Source organism: Pagrus major, chromosome 20 (genome assembly GCF_040436345.1).
Source record: "Pagrus major chromosome 20, Pma_NU_1.0".
NCBI lineage: Eukaryota > Metazoa > Chordata > Actinopteri > Spariformes > Sparidae > Pagrus > Pagrus major.
In genome coordinates, this window is record NC_133234.1 from 20,868,316 (window position 1) to 20,884,769 (window position 16,454).

Sequence of the window (16,454 nt, forward strand, 5' to 3'; positions counted from 1 at the left end):
TTTATTTTTTCTGTTTCAGTGGTCCCTGGGTGGAGCCAGGAGGACTCAGAGTCCCTACACATAAAAGAGGAACAGGAGGGAGAGCAGCTTAATGAGCTGGAGGAGGCTGATATCATCAGGTTCCCGAAGACTGAAGGTGATGAAGAGAAACCTAAGTATTCACAGCTTTATGAATGCCAAACTCAGGAAAACAGACAGACAGAGCCTCCAACCAGCAGCTTAGCAACACAGATAAAAACAGAAATGGATGGAGAGGACTGTGGAGGATATGAACCTGCCAGGAACCAAGATCCATTCAGTTATGATGATTGGCAAGAACCATTGTCAGATTCTGAGTCAAGGGTCCACGCAGAAGAGAGACCCTTTGCTTGTGACATTTGTGGTAATAGCTTTAAGCAGAAGGCACATCTCAGGACACACATGCGAGTCCACAGGGGGGAGAAACCATTTCCCTGTGGTTACTGTGGAAGGAGATTTTCGGGAAGTGAAAATTGTAAGACACATATGAGACTCCACACAGGAGAGAAACCATTTGGTTGTGATGTCTGTGGGAAAAGATTTACACAACGTGTAAATCTCAAGACACACATGCGAGTCCACACGAAAGAAAAACCATTTGGGTGTGATGTTTGTGGGAAAAAATTTAAAATGCCAGTGAGTCAGAAACACATGAATTTGCATAGAAGTTTTTCTGTTGCAGTGGTTGTCTGTGAATTTGAACCTCACTATCAGCATGGTTGGGCTAGCTGAACACTTAACTTGCAAGACAAATAACATCAATCTGAACATCTGAACAGAGAAGCATACTGTTGGAGGGCTGTTTACTGAAATTGGCACATCATTTTAAAGAGGCCAAGTGTTCCTCTTTAATGTGTAACGTGTGTGAGAAGTGAAAGTGGAATGTATAAATGGTAAGGCACAAAAATTCTGAAAATAGGAAAGCTGAAGAGGTTCAATGGGTGACATCAGAGGTCAGGAGCACATTACACATCACATTAAAGATAAAAAAAGAAATTATATTGTGCTTTCTGGGGTTTTGCCTTTCCTTTATTGTGTTATGTAGCATTTTTGTGCATGTAAAAGGTCCACAAAGTGAGTTACTCTTTCCCACAGCTCCTGCACTGCCTGTAACCCCTGGTTTGGAGTCAAGCCTTTACTTCCGTAACTTATGTGCATCACTATGGCATAATAATAACAGGCATAATATATTTATAAAACTATTGTGAACGTGTTCTCAAGTTACAGTGCTCTATGTACAGAAGTGACCTTAAACATGTGGCTCTGGCCTTGACTTGTCTGTATTGAGTGTGGAAGCAGAGCATGATCCTTCCTGCTGGAGCCCCCAGGCATTATCAACAGATCACAAACAATCAACCCACTCATACAAGGATCTACATCACCTATCTGTGTTCTTCTCTTTGTCTTATTAGCAGCAAAAAGCCAAAATTAACTTGGAAAATAAGCATGGTTGCATTACAATTGTATATATTTTATAATATATATATGAATATATGTATTTTACTGGTTTATCATTGAAAAAGTTTCTGGCTGATTCAGAGTAAGCTAGAACATGGAGATCCCATAGCCGCATATCCGTCCTCACCATTGAAGCTAGTCACTGTTATGTTTTTATATTTTAGAGAAAGTTAAAAAAGCTACATCTGTAGCGGTATCTGTGGTCCTGAGAGTGTGTTATTGAATGTGTTCGTGCTTGGAAATGTGTAAGCTTTGCTTGACTTGTTTAAAATTTAACTCAATAAAGATGAGTGAAAGCAAGAGCTGCGTTGTTGTTTACCTCATTCCTCTCCCACAACTGTTCACCCTGTTTAAGGGCACAACTACAGGCCAGTGCACTAGAGCATGCAAAAAAAAGACATTCATCTCTGTAGTTGTAGTCAGTTCCTGTTTAAGCTTTACCTGAATTGAGGGGGGGATGTTGGATATATTTGAACAAGACCACTGAAAACAGCACAAGCTGTAAAGTAGACCCTTTCCCAAAGCATGAGACAGTCACTCAGGTGCGACCAGTTGTAAACAGAAGAATGAAAGATTCCTCAAAATAGATTAAAAGGAAATGTGTTCACTGTTTTGTCATTGCATGTGTCTGTTAGCCTTCTATTTTGTTGTCGTCCTTTGTCAGTGGTTTCATTGGTCTAATGACTGAGAAGCTGCAGCACTCCAGGAAATTGGTCAACAGTCTTTAATACAGTCCCACAGGGGTAAAGGCACAGTTGTACATTGAATCCTATATCCAGTGTGAATAGACAGTCAATTGGTTATGTTGCTCCAGATAACTACAACATCAGAAATGACTAAACAAAAATTAATTAGCACAAACAATTCTAAATTATCATGGAAATAACCACAATAACAGAATCTTCTGTGACAGTCGGCTACACAGGAATATAAGATGAACAAGATGTCTCTCTAGACCGCAAGAAAGTCTCTACAGCACGAGCTGCATATGGCAGCTGATAGAGACATGCAGTTACCTTTAAAAACAATACTGCTAAGAATTTTCCCAGTATTTTAGACACCTCAACTGAAAAAAATATTTTAAACACAGATTCACAAAACGTATTAACATCATCATTTTACAATGCAGAAAATTACATTTTTTCAAATTGCAAAAAACAGACTTATGCATTGTGATACATTCCCTGTGTGTATCACACCTCATATAAACAGCACCGTGTCAGCCTTAATGTATCTTCTAAATGCCCAAGATGTAACTCTGATCATGGGGATCTAATACACGTGTTTTGGAGGTGCACACACTTGAGCGATTTCTGGAACAAGGTAGAAATATTCAAGGAAATCAATAATGATGAAAACAAACTACTAATTACGACAGATGCAAAATATATGAATATCAACTGGAAATCCAAGCATGCGCCTTCAAGAAAAACAATGGTTGAAAGGACTGTTCACATATAATCATATTGCACCCCAGAAAAAAAGTACAATGTTAAGAGCAACCATTTGAGATACCATTCTCTCCTGTGTGGACTCTGATGTGTGACTTAAGATGTGTCGACTGGTTAAAACTTTTCCCACATATATCACAAAGAAATGGTTTGTCTCCTGAGTGGATTCTAATGTGTTTCTGGAGACTTACCTGATGTTTAAATCTATGACCGCAATCCACACAACCAAATGGTTTATGTTCTGAGTGGACTCTCATGTGTGTATCGAGAGTTCCCTGTTGTGTAAATTTTTTACCACAAACATCACAACCAAATGGTTTCTCTCCTGTGTGGACTCTCCTGTGTGACTTTAGATGTCCCTGATCTGAAAATACAATCCCACAGAAGTCACAACCAAACGGTTTTTCTCCTGTGTGGATTCTCATGTGTGTCGTGAGACTTCCCTGTTGTGTAAATCTTTTACCACAAACATCACAACCAAATGGTTTCCTCCCTGTGTGGACCAGCTTGTGTCTTTCAAGATTACTCTTAAGACCAAATCTTGACCCACAATCACGACAGCTAAACGGTTTCTCTCCTGTGTGGATTCTCATGTGGGTGATCAGATGTTTCTTTAAGATAAATCTTTTCCCACAATCACCACAGCCAAACGGTCTCTTTCCTGTGTGAACGCTCATGTGTGACTCGAGGTTTCGCTGTTTAAATCTTTTCCCGCAAACATCACAACTAACTGGGTTTTCTCCTGTGTGGACTTGCATGTGCCTCTTAAGATTTCTCTTGCTAACTCTTTTTCCACAAACATCACAACCAAATGTTTCGTTTCCTGTGTTTACTCTCATCTGTGACTCTGCCGTTTCCTTCACCTTGAAACATTTCTTGTTAACCAAACAGCTGGAGGACTTTTTTTCTAAATGACACATCATGTGTTTTTGAAGAGACCCCTTGTAATGAAAATCTTTACCACACTCAAAGCAGCTGAAGGATTTTTTTCCAGTGTCACATCCCACATCACTCACAGGGACTTCTTTACGTCTCAGAGCATTTACACCTGACCCAGGTGCGCTGGTCTCCTCGAAACCATATTCACTGTCTTCGGTCTCAGTTCCAGAATCGGGCAAAGATTCTTGCCAATCACATCTGACTTCTGTCTCAGAACAGTCTAAAGCCACTTCGTCAGTCTTTGGTTGTGGATGACTACCTGGATCTTGCTTTTTGGCAGTTTTACATCCTCCACAGTCCTCTGCATCAGTTTCTGTTTTTATCTGTGTTGCTGAGCTGCTGGCTGGAGGCTTTGCCTTTCTGTTTTCCTGAGTTTGGTTTTCATAAACCTGTGAATACTTAGGCATCTCTTCATCATCTTCACTCTTCACAGTGACCGCAGTGAATGAAAACCTGGTGATATCAGCCCCCTCAAACCCATGAAGCTGCTCTCCATCCTGACTGGTCCAGAGTTCCTCCTGTTCCTCTTTTATGTGTAGGGGCTCTGGGTGCTTCTGGTCCAGACTGGGGCACCACTCAGGGGAAAGCTCTTCTTTAAGCACCAACAGCTGCAGGACACCTGTATGGATCACTGAAACACACACAAACAAACGTTGGCTGCCATTTTCTCAGTAAATAAAAAACAAAAAACTGGAGAATTAATGAAAGCTTTAACATCAACCCTTAAGAAATGTTAGAATACAGGACAAGACCATGAAGAAATTGCAGTTGTGAATGCTGCCTGTTGAAAAGCCGAAGGTAGACTTCCCTGCTGGCTTTAAGGGGGAACTGCATTGCTGGCTTGAATTTACCGTAGTAGCAGCTGAAGGAGTATGAAGACTTATAGTGGGAATGAGTCAATCACTCTGAATGAAAGAACAAATAAACAATTTGTTCAAACTGACTACACAGATAAAACATGAATATAAATGGCTGGAAAACTGGGAATGTGATAAGCAATGCAAAATATGCTATAGGCTGAGATCTAAATTGTGTGGCTTGAGTACAAGCTGGGAGCTAAACTGTATTTCTGACTTGAATTTTTATGCAGAAGCAGCGCATGTATCAGTGTTTATATCTGTGTGTCAAACTGCGCTCATTAGCAAATCGTCTCAGATGTTAGTTGAGGTTGACCTCTCATACTGTCTTTCAGAGAGAAGCACGAGTAGCTTCTATCACTTTAATGGTGATATTGTAAGAAACATGAGCTCCTGCTGAGCACACGATGAGGCTGGGGATTTTCTCCACAGGTTTCAAAGAAATAAACTGATTTAAAACTCTTTTATCATGAATGAAACCAAGAGAAATTATGTTTTTCCATGTGTGAAACAAAAAAAAAAAATTTTATGAGAAAAACTCATTTTTTTCAGGAGAAAAACTATGTTTTTTTCAGCAGAAAAACTACATTTTTTTTCAGGAAAGAAACTTGAAAATATGTGTGAAACCAATTTAAAACTCCTTTATCATGACTGAAACCAAGAGATATTATGTTGTTCCACGTGTGAAACCAAAACAAATCATTTTTTTCAGGAGAAAAACTCATTTTTTTAGGAGAAAAACTCATTTTTTTAGGAGAAAAACTCATCTTTTCAGGAGAAAAAATATTTTTTTCTTGAAAATATGTGTGAAACCAATTTAAAACTCCTTTAAAAATTATTTTAGAAATTATGTTTTTCCATGTGTGAAAACAAAAAAAAAACTTTTTTTCAGGTGAAAAAATCTTTTTTTTTCAGGTGAAAAAATCATTTTTTTTCAGGAGAAAAACTAATTTTTCTCAGGAGAAAACTTTTTTCTCTCAGAAGAAAAAGTTTTTTTTTTCAGGACAGAAACTTGAAAATATGTGTGAAACAGATTTAAAACTCCTTTATCATGACTGAAACCAAGAGAAATGATGTTGTTCCACGTGTGAAACCAAAACAAATCATTTTTTTCAGGAGAAAAAAACATGTTTTTCAGGAGAAAAAAATCATGTTTTTCAGGACAGATGCTTGAAAATATGTGTGAAACCGATTTAAAACTCCTTTACCTTGAGTGAAACCAAGAGAAATTATGTTTTCCATGTGTGAAAACAAAAAAAAACTTTTTTTAGGAGAAAAACTCATTTTTTTCAGGAGAAAAACTCATTTTTTTCAGGAGAAAAACTCATTTTTTTCAGGAGAAAAACTATTTTTTTCAGGAGAAAAACTCATTTTTTTCAGGAGAAAAACTATTTTTTTCAGCAGAAAAACTACATTTTTTTTTTCAGGAAAGAAACTTGAAAATATGTGTTTCTCCTGAGAGAAAAACTCATTTTTTCAGGAGAAAAAAAACATTTTTTCAGGAGAAAAAATCATTTTTCTCAGGAGAAAACTTTTTTCTCTCAGGAGAAAGTTTTGTTTTTCAGGACAGAAACTTGAAAGTATGTGTGAAACCGATTTAAAACTCCTTTATCATGACTGAAATCGAGAGAAATAATGTTGTTCCACATGTGAAACCAAAACAAATATTTTTTTTCAAGAGAAAAACTCATTTTTTTCAGGAGAAAAGTTTTTATTATACTGCATTTGATAAATTTGACATGTTTACCATCAATAAAGTCTTGTTTTCTTTCGTATATTTATGTGAGAATGAAAACATGTATTCAGTGAGACATTTTTATTCAAATGAATGGCTGCCACCTCGAGGCTGGTATCCACTTGTCATGCTCAATCCATGGCTAATGCCTGGGACTCCCGACTCGTCAAGAAAACTGATTAGACCTTCTGTAAGTGAATCTTTTAGAAAACAGTTGTCCAACTTCCTTTAACTTTTTCTGTACTTGTACAGTTTTATTGAGAAAGGACCTTCATAAACATATGGCGGTAAAGACACACAAAGACAAATTAAGCAACCAAAGAACAGTTCTGTTACATACAAATACAAGAGACAGACAAAAAAAAACAAAAAAAACCAACATACAATGAAACTGATGCATTGTTTACCATCACACTTAAAGGTGTTATTGATAACATTCAGCCGATAAATGTGGCAGTCCATCTCCCTTCTACTATTGCATTCATGCCACAACACTGCTATTGTTTAAATCATCTGCCCCCTCAAGTGATTGCCAGTTTGATGCACAAAGTAACATAACTTGCGTTATCATTGCAAATATTAGCTAACAATTACATTGCTTATGCTAACACTAGGGGTGCTCCGATCGATCGGCAACCCGATCGGCATCGGTCGATATACCTGGTATCGGAAGTGACCGGATTTTTAATTTTCACCGATCAAAAGAGCCGATGTGACGCAGTACCCGCGCAACACAATTACCGCGAGACAATTACAGATGAAGAGTTAAGATGGCGTCACCGGTTTGGAAGTTTTACAAAGTGTCAGAAAAGGACATTAAATTTGCTGTTTGCTGTGTCTGCTCAAAGGGAATCAGTCGCGGAGGAGATAAGACGCGCAATTTCAACACTACAAACTTAATACGGCATTTAAAAGTCTGCCATGCAAAAGCAGATGTGATACCAGCCACCCGGGCTCTACGTCGTCTACTGCGGAAAACAGCGGACACTGATCAAGGAGTGAAAACCTCCAAAGCGACATTGCTGGACGCACTAGAGAGGAGATTCAGTGATATTGAATCCGAGCCACTGTACACCATTGCTACAGTCCTCGATCCGAGGTGAGTACATCATTCATAAATTTTGTCGGTGTGTGTGTGTGTGTGGGTGGAGGAGGAGGAGGAGGGGGGGGGGGGGGACAGGGTCAGTATGTGCGCGCGTTTGAGATAGACACGGGGGGAGGGAGAGAAGGTACATTCGTGTTGAACTTAAAACTTTACATTCAGACTTATAATTAAAAATGAGACTATTCTGACAACACTAGTAGGCTCTCCAACTCAGATGCATATCTAGCTTTGGCTAAAGTGAATGAAAAACTTTATAATGGCAATAATGTAGTATGGTTGTCACAACTTGTCAGCATAGCATAATAACCTATGACAACATACATAAAATGGATCAATTAATTTTTTGTCTTTTCTTTGTTTCTCTTGTTAATAAATTAGGTACAAGGACAGATATTTCTCAGATGAACTTAAGCAACAGATCCGTGGGCTTCTCTCTCATGTTCTGAGTCTGACTGATGCTGCTGGACCACAAGAGGAGCACAGTGGTGAGGCAAAGGGTTCTGAGCCACCAGAAAAGGTACCAAGAGATGGCTCCTTGCATGCTATGTATGCAGAACTACTGGATGACAGTGAACAACATGATGGTGTTGACTCGGGCAACCCATCATCAGCACAGATGAATCTCTACTTAACTGAGGCAGTCATCCCACAAAACAGAACACCACTTACTTTTTGGCAGGACAATAGAAGCCGCTTTCCATCGCTTGCACAAGCTGCACGAGCTTATCTCTGTGCACCGTGCACAAGTGTTGATAGTGAAAGACTATTTAGTGCAGCGGGAAACATTATAGATGAAAAGAGGAATAAGCTCACTGCAAAAAATGCAGAGATGCTCATCTTTCTCAAAGTAAATCTGCCAGTGATGCTGCTTGCAAAGGAAAGCAAAGGAAATAATAAAACATTGTCTGTCTGAACTCTAGACACCTCTCTTTCTCTCTCTCAGCTCATAAAAAGCTACCTCATTAAAAGGTACATTATTGTATTAGGTACAATAATTGTTACTGTATTTTGCTACACTTGTTCTGCACTTTTTGGTTGTCTGTTTGTTAATTGCAGGTGAATTGTGAGGGCTGTCTGACTTTATTTATTTATCTGGCTATTTCTTTTTATTTTTTTTACAAGGACTGTGTGACTTTATTTATTTGGCTATTTCCTTTAATGTTTATATATTTACAAGGAGCAAACTGATAAATGCCCTGTTCTATCTAATAAGCCCAGTTGTTTTCCCCAGAAAGGAAGAAAGAAAGAAAAGTTGTTGTTACCAATATATATATATATGTGTGTGTTATTTTTTTACTGGAAGGCAACTACATGTATTACAGTTTCTATAGAGTGTAATGTTCACATGGTGGTGTACGTAGAGCTGTTTCATTTTTTAGGAGCATACAGTCTTGAGCTGAGCCTCAACTATGTACAATGTTGCAAATTCCTGCAAATAAAAGAGTCAATTCATGATACCCTCATGTCTTTAATTTAATAATGCTTTGTATACAGGTTCAAGGGTAACCTAATTAAATAACTTGATAATTAATGCTACACTATAAAAAGCAAGCTTCAAATTCAAAATAGAGGCTCTGGTATCGGTATCGGGATCGTTATCGGCGATACTGATTTCAAAAATCGGTGATCGGTGATCGGTTCCAAAAACCCTGATCGGAGCACCCCTAGCTAACACGTTGCCAAAAATAACTAATGTTATCATTGCTAACACTAGCTAGCTAACGTTAACATTGCTAAAATTGCTGATGCTACCTAGCTAACATTTGGCAGTACAGTATGCTGGGCGCATTCTGTAAAACTCAATCATTTTACGATCCGATCTGATCACTGGCAAAACCACCACATGACAAACCTTGTAAGAAGCTGGAACCAACCGTCAGGATTCGTACAGTGACATAAGCATAACAATAATTTTTACCCAAACATTTTAAAATTATGAATACAATATCATAATAATGTTTTAGAGGAAAATAAATACTTTTATTCCGCACCTTTCTTTAAGCTCTGGAGACGTAGTATTATTTTTAAAACATGGTTTGTCCACACAAAAATGTCGTCATTACGACCTTTACAGCAGGAATATGGAACTTGTGTCTCCCCCTTGTGGCCGTCAGGTTTCTCTGCCATAAAGTTTACATAGTTAATGTTGTAGTAACTGAAGCGGGTCTCCAGCTGTAGAATTTGAATTAAATATGCAGCCACAGGTGTGCCACTGCAGGGTGTCCACACAAAAACCTCATTAAAAAACTCTATGGATTAACAATAATCCAGCTATTTTTTTAACAAACCTTGCAATTGAACAGTTTCTAACCTGAGTGGACTTTCATGTGAGTGTTCAGACTTCTTTGTTCTGCATATTTCTTTCCACAAATTCTACATCCAAATGGTTTCTCTCCTGTGTGGACTCTCATGTGTGTCTTCACATTTCCCTGCTGTGTAAATCTTTTACCACAAATATCACAGCCAAATGGTTTTTCTCCTGCGTGGACTATCATGTGTCTCTTCAGAATTCCCTGTTGTATAAATCTTTTTCCACATTCATCACAGCCAAACGGTTTCTCTCCTGTGTGGACTCTCATGTGTGTCTTCAGAATCCCCTGTTCTGTAAATTTTCTCCCACAAACGCCACAGCCAAATGGTCTTTCTCCTGTATGCACTCGCATGTGTGACTTGAGATTTCTCTTTTGGCTAAATGTCTTCCCACAAACATCACAACTAAATGGTTTCTCTCCTGTGTGGATCTTCATGTGTGCCTCGAGATATTTTTTATCGGTAAATGAATTAGTACAAACTTCACAAACAAACGGTTTCTCTCCTGTGTGGAGTCTCGTGTGTGCCTTGAGACTTCCCTGTTTTGTAAATCTTTTACCACAAACATCACAACCAAATGGTTTATCTCCTGCGTGGACCAGCATGTGACTCTCGAGACTACGTTTAAAGCTAAATGTTATCCCACATTCGCGACAGTCAAACGTTTTCTCTCCTGTGTTTAGTCTCATCTGTAAAACTACCTTTTTCTCCACTCTACATTTCTTTTTAACCAAATAGCTGGAGGACCTTTTCCCTAAATGACACATCATGTGTCTCTGAAGAGACCCCTTGTCATGAAATCCTTTACCACAATCAAAGCAACTAAAGTTTTTTTTTTCAGCATTACATCCAACATCACACACAGGGACTGTCTTATATTTCGGGGCATTAACTCTGGACTCAGGAGCCCTTGTTCCCTCCCTATCACTGTCTGTTTTGGGTTCAGATTCTGATAAAGGTTCTTGCCAATCATAACTGACTTCAGTCTCAGAACAGTCTGAAGCCTTTTCATCAGTATCTGATTGTGGAAGATTATCTGGATCTTGGTTTCTAACGGATTCAGGTGCTTCACAGTCCTCTCCATCAGTGTCTGTTTTTATCTGTGCTGTGGAGGTGCTGGCTGGAGGCTCTGCCTGTCTGCTTTCCTCAGTTTGTCTTTGATGAAACTGTAAAAAAGGTTTCTCTTCATCATCTTCACTCTTCACAGTGACCGCAGTGAATGGTAACTTGGTGATATCAGTCTCCTCCAGTTCATTCAGCTGCTGCCCCTCCTGACTAGTCCAGAGTCCCTCCTGTTCCTCTTTTATGTGTAGGGGATCTGGGTCCTTCTGGTCCAGACTGGGGCTCCACTCAGGGGAAACCTCTTCTTTAATCACCAACAGCTGCTGGACACCACCATGGAGATCTGAAAAACACATAAGAAATGTTGGCAGCCATTTTCTCGGAAATTAATAACATTTGATTTGATTATTGATTTGATTTTATAGCAATTTAGTTTAAAACCATAACCCTTTACTCTCAACCAGTCTTTCAAATTTAATGACCAATTGCAATTTGATCATGGTTTTGGTTAAAAGAACTTCTTGTTTATTGTTTATTTATGTTAGGGGATTAGAGATGCATCTATGTGTGCAGTCAAGAAATGTGAAATCTGAGTTTTGGCCTGAAGCAGCTTTCTTTCCAAGCCCTCCAGAAAGCTCTCATCAATCACAAGCTGGTACTCAATGAAAATAAAACAAAATGTATGGTTTAAGAAAAAAAATGTATAAACTTAAGAACTTTTGAAAAACACTATGTGTTAAGGATCATACAATGAGGAATGACAAACAAAATAGGCACCCAGTCAGCAACTTTTATTCATATAGCTGCCATTATACGCCTGGTAAACAGTTCTCATGCTCCATTCAAGGCTAATTCCCGGGATTTCCCATAAATCTAGAGAACTTAGAGGACCTTTTATGAGTGGAGTGTGTAAGAAAAAAATCATCATGTCCTGATGTCAATGATTTTACTACTTTTAGAAATCCTACAACTTGGATGACAAAGAGACACACAAACACAGTCAGCAACCAAAGACAGTTTTTTATAAATACCTTAAAGTAAACGCACGATAAAGACAAAAACAAAATGCATCATTTAGTAACAGAACATAAGCTACTGACCAACACACTAAGGCAATCTATTTTTTCACAACAAACCTTGCAACTGGAAAGTTTCTATCATAGAGGGACCTTTACATGTGTCTCCAGACCCACAAACACCACAACCAAATGGTTTCTCTCCTGTGTGGACTCTCATGTATCTGTTAAGACTTTTCTTGGTCTTTTCCTATGATCACCACAGCCAGATGGTTTCTCTCAAGATTACATTTAAAGCTAAACTTTGTCCCACAAACATCACAACCCAATGTTTTTTCTCCCGTGTTGACTCTAATCTGTGGAGAGCTGGAGGCCTTAAGTACACATCATGTGTCGCTGAAGAGACCCCTTGCAGTGAAAGATTTCATCACGCTCAGAACAGAGTGGAGACAGTGTTCCTCACTTTGGGTCCAATGAAGCTGTGAAGTCTGAGGTTTTTTCTTCATCATCTTGTGGATGACTATCTTGATCTCGGTTCCTGGCAGGTTCAGATCCTCCACAGTCCTCTCCATCAGTTTCTGTTTTTATCTGTGTTGTTGAGCTGCTGGCAGGAGGCTCTGCCTCTCTGTTGTCCTCGGTTTGACTTTGATGAAGCTATTAAGTCTGAGGTTTCCCTTCATCATCGTCACTCTTCACAGTGAGATCAGAGAATGGGAACCTGGTAATTTCAGCCTCCTCCTGTCCATTAAGCTGTTCTCCCTCCTGACTGGTCTTGAGTTCTTTCTGTTCCTCCTTTATGTGTAGGGGCTCTGGGTCCTCCTGGTCCTGGGCAGGGTTTCACTCAATGGGAGCCTCTTCTTTAATCACCAACAGTTGCTGGACACTTCCAAGGGACACTAAAAACACACAGAAAATTTGCCAGCTATTTTCTCAGAAATCCCCTTCCGAAAGTCAATATATAGTGGTTATACAGGTCATCTCAAACTAGCGGTGAACAGTAAGTGGGTCTTTACAAATGTTTTTAACCACAATTTGCTTTAAAACTTTTTAACAACAGGTTTCTGATATTTAACTATGAACTGCATCGTTTTTTGGAGGCCGACCGATGTGTTTTTTTCAGGGCCAATACTGATTTTTAGTAATCAAGGAGACTGATAACTGATATCTGAAACCGATATGCCTTTACAGTACAAATAACAACCTTAGTTTTAAAACTTGAACACAAACATGACCACAGAGCTTAATTGGACTGCCTTTAAGCATTTTCTTAATTAAAATAGAACTTGTTGACATAATCTTTAAACAAAACGTGCCGTCATCTGGCTAAATAATGGACCAACAAATTAACTTGATGTTCGTTGACACATTCAAAATAGCTCTAAGAGACTCAAAATGACCTTACGTTACTAAGTAACAACAACCAGCATCACTCAAAGATTTAACATTAGCTGTCGCTACATAACTTTAAACTCTATCTTATTATAGTTAAAACTCAGAGCTAATGTTTTTTCTGCAACACAGTGCATTATTCAGGCATTTTCAGCTGTGTAACTGGGAAACTGGACAAGCTTGTCATAACAGATACATGTCAGCGGACTGAACCGTTTTTGGACCTTCAGTGTAGAGGCTTGTGATGTTTATAACTTCAGAGAAACCTGCCGCCTTACCTTCGAAACACAGCTCGTCTAGCTCCCTGAAGATTCTCTGCCAAATGACGCTCCTCTGTGCCTGCCAGTGGCACAAAGCCTTCATTATTTTTCAAGAGACATCATACTAATCAGGTAGTGTTGTGGGCGGGACATTAATAACAATAATGGGCAAAATGATGGTTATCGGAGTGATACTCTTCCAGGCCGATTATCGGTCGACTCCTAACCGTTTTAAAAAGGCTGTACACAACAAAATCCACACAACGACACGTAGAAGCACTGATCTGATGACAACAGCAGGATGGCATCATTTTTCGATGACCCAAAACTTCTTTCAAAGAAATAAATAAAAATAATGAAATATAATTGTTACAATTGTTTTCACCATTGTGATGTATGCATTATGTTGACAGTATGAAAATTGTGGGAGTTTAAGAGAAGATTTTTTTTCATTTGAATAGAGAAAATTTTCCATTATGTATGACAGATATGAATGAGAAAAGTAACAGCAACCATGTCCTCTTTCAGCACCACAGTTACAAAATTGTGCAATTCCTGACAAAATTGCAGGGTCATTGTTGAAAGTTGTTGCCGCTTTCTTACAGGAGAAGGATTGAACCCCCAACCTTGGGATTAGCGGACAACACGCTCTACTCCTGAGCCTCAGACACCACAAGAGATTCATCGTGTTTTATCATATTCTCCTTTCTACCCATAGACTTTTCTGCAGTAGAGCTGAAATACCAATTGAGGGCAATCAAAGACCACAAATGACCTCAACAACACAACAACTGGGAAATCTAGAGATAATCCTTTATTATCTCTGGTAGCACAGGATACACCAGACTATCCTTTATGAAAGTGAAAGAGATACGACTTATAAACTTATATTATGCAAAAGTTTGGTTTTGCCACTGCTGTTGATACACTGAGAGATTCATTGTGCGTTTTGTGCAGCGTTTTTCTTCTCTCTCACTGGACAAGCGCTTCATCTCAGCGTGGGTTGGCCAGAGAAAACAGAGGCCGATATGGACGCACAAATCACAAAACATTTCATCAGTGGAGGACCTTGGGGCTTCCTGTCACTTGAATAACGCCAGACAAGTGTCCCCAGCTGCAGAAATGTCCCCAGCTCCAGAAATGTTTTGTGGACTACAAAACTTCACCCAACTATCCATCAGCAGTCAGGATGGAAATTTGGGCCAAAGGCAAGAAGATAATAACTGAATTTTCATTAATTGGTGAACTTACCCTTTAAGAACTTAATGCACAACTAATGCAACAAGTAGTGAAACAACTCCCTCTCCACAGCCAGTAAATAAGCAGCAATACATTACTTATTTCATAAATTAAAAAAAGGGAACAAGTATTGTGTAATGCATGTTCCCTTTTTTGATTAACTCCCCGACATTGCTCATGGCTGATAGCCTAACTAGCTTTTCATATTCTGGACCAACTCTGTAGTGAAGAAAGCAGGAAGATGTGACATTAGTGTTGCATGTTCATGGACTTCTTACCTGGTTCAGATGGTCCTGAGTGAGTCTCAGAACCTCTGACAGTGAGGGGACGGACAGGCTCGGTCCGGCCTGAGGTGGAGACTACACTGTCATTCACGCTCCGTGCTCGTAAGTCCTGAATGGTTTCCTTCATGCGCTTGTTCTGGGCGGTGACAGATGTCAGCTGGGCGGTGAGGTCGCTGACAGAGTCTCGCAGAGTGTTGTTTTCCTGGGTCAGGGTGTCTATTCGTGCCTGACTCTGCTCCAGGCTTTGGCGCAGCGCCTTAAACTCCCCGCGCAGCACTTCAATGACAGTGAGTCCAGCTTCAAGTCCGGAGAGTTTGTTCTCCATTGAGTTGAGTATGTCGCCAACCTCTGCACCACACGGTGGATGAGATGGGGACGGTGGTGCAGCTGAGCTGGAGGGTGAGCCCAGCAGGCTCGGAGTGGAGCTGTGTTTGCCCGTGCTCGTACCGCCTGTGTTGTCCTGCTTCATGCTGCAGATTCGGTTAAAACACGTCGATGTTTTGGTTCCAGATGGTCCCGGTCGGTTCTAGTCCGACTGTAGTCCGGTTCAGAGTGGAAAAAAATGAAAACAGTAGATGATGACACACGCAAAACGCCTGTTTATCAGATGAGAGAAGTTGTTTGGCTAGTGTTTAGCAGCACGGGGACGCCATTTTGGCTCTCGCACCGTCTCGCGAGAATTGAGGTACAGACGAGACGAAGAGACGCTACTTCCGGGACCTTATTTTAGAAAAACTTTGAAAAAAAAATTTAAGTTTAAAAAGTCGGAGTTGGTTTTGTTTGAATCCCTTTTTCCATGATATTTTTTCCTAAAAATTGAAATGTTATTAATGTTATTATATAGTCGATATGACTGTTCAACCCACTGAACACAAAATATAACATTGCATCTAATACATTAAATTACATTAGTACGAATCTTTCAATTTATATCCATGTCTTTCACATCAGTCCAGAATACGTTTGGATGTTCACCGTGAAAAACACATGAAAAATAATTTCCTTCTCTGACTTAAAAAATTTAAATTAAAATTAAAAAATTAAAAGAATTATCAGAATGTTTTTTAGCAGGGTAAATTTGATGCAAGCTCTTGAAGGACACTTCTGTCATTTTGTTATAAATATAATATTTATTTAGAATACAACAAGCCCTTGTAAATCACCCATGAGACCAGAAGACTGTTGCTGCAGGAGGAGAATCACAGTCCAAAGAATTCCTAATATGTTGGTTACTGCACGGTTTATTCCAGATATCATATCTCCAATACAAGTTTGTTTAGCACTAATAATTTTACTTTCTGTGAGATAACAAATCTTTTAAGACCTCTGGG

General features: G+C 39.2%; 2 protein-coding genes and 1 long non-coding RNA gene across 3 annotated transcripts; 1 reads left to right on the top strand and 2 right to left on the bottom strand.

Annotated features, from left to right (window-relative positions):
• Positions 1-2,968: 2,968 nt before the first annotated feature.
• On the bottom strand, positions 2,969-4,530 carry LOC141015221 (uncharacterized). The gene is made up of 3 exons (XM_073489176.1): positions 4,519-4,530; positions 3,612-4,474; positions 2,969-3,551 (listed from the first exon to the last, which is right to left on the bottom strand). The coding sequence occupies exons 1-3, from the start codon at positions 4,528-4,530 to the stop codon at positions 2,969-2,971; spliced, it is 1,458 nt and encodes a 485-aa protein (XP_073345277.1).
• Positions 4,531-7,072: 2,542 nt separating this feature from the next.
• Positions 7,073-9,020, top strand: LOC141015263 (uncharacterized). Its single transcript, XR_012180549.1, has 2 exons — positions 7,073-7,557; positions 7,942-9,020. It is a non-coding gene; the product is annotated as an uncharacterized lncRNA (long non-coding RNA).
• A 216-nt stretch (positions 9,021-9,236) lies between these two features.
• On the bottom strand, positions 9,237-15,732 carry LOC141015258 (uncharacterized). Its single transcript, XM_073489221.1, has 2 exons — positions 15,118-15,732; positions 9,237-11,278 (listed from the first exon to the last, which is right to left on the bottom strand). The coding sequence occupies exons 1-2, from the start codon at positions 15,590-15,592 to the stop codon at positions 9,870-9,872; spliced, it is 1,884 nt and encodes a 627-aa protein (XP_073345322.1). The 5' UTR covers positions 15,593-15,732; the 3' UTR covers positions 9,237-9,869.
• Between the last annotated feature and the right edge of the window lie 722 nt (positions 15,733-16,454).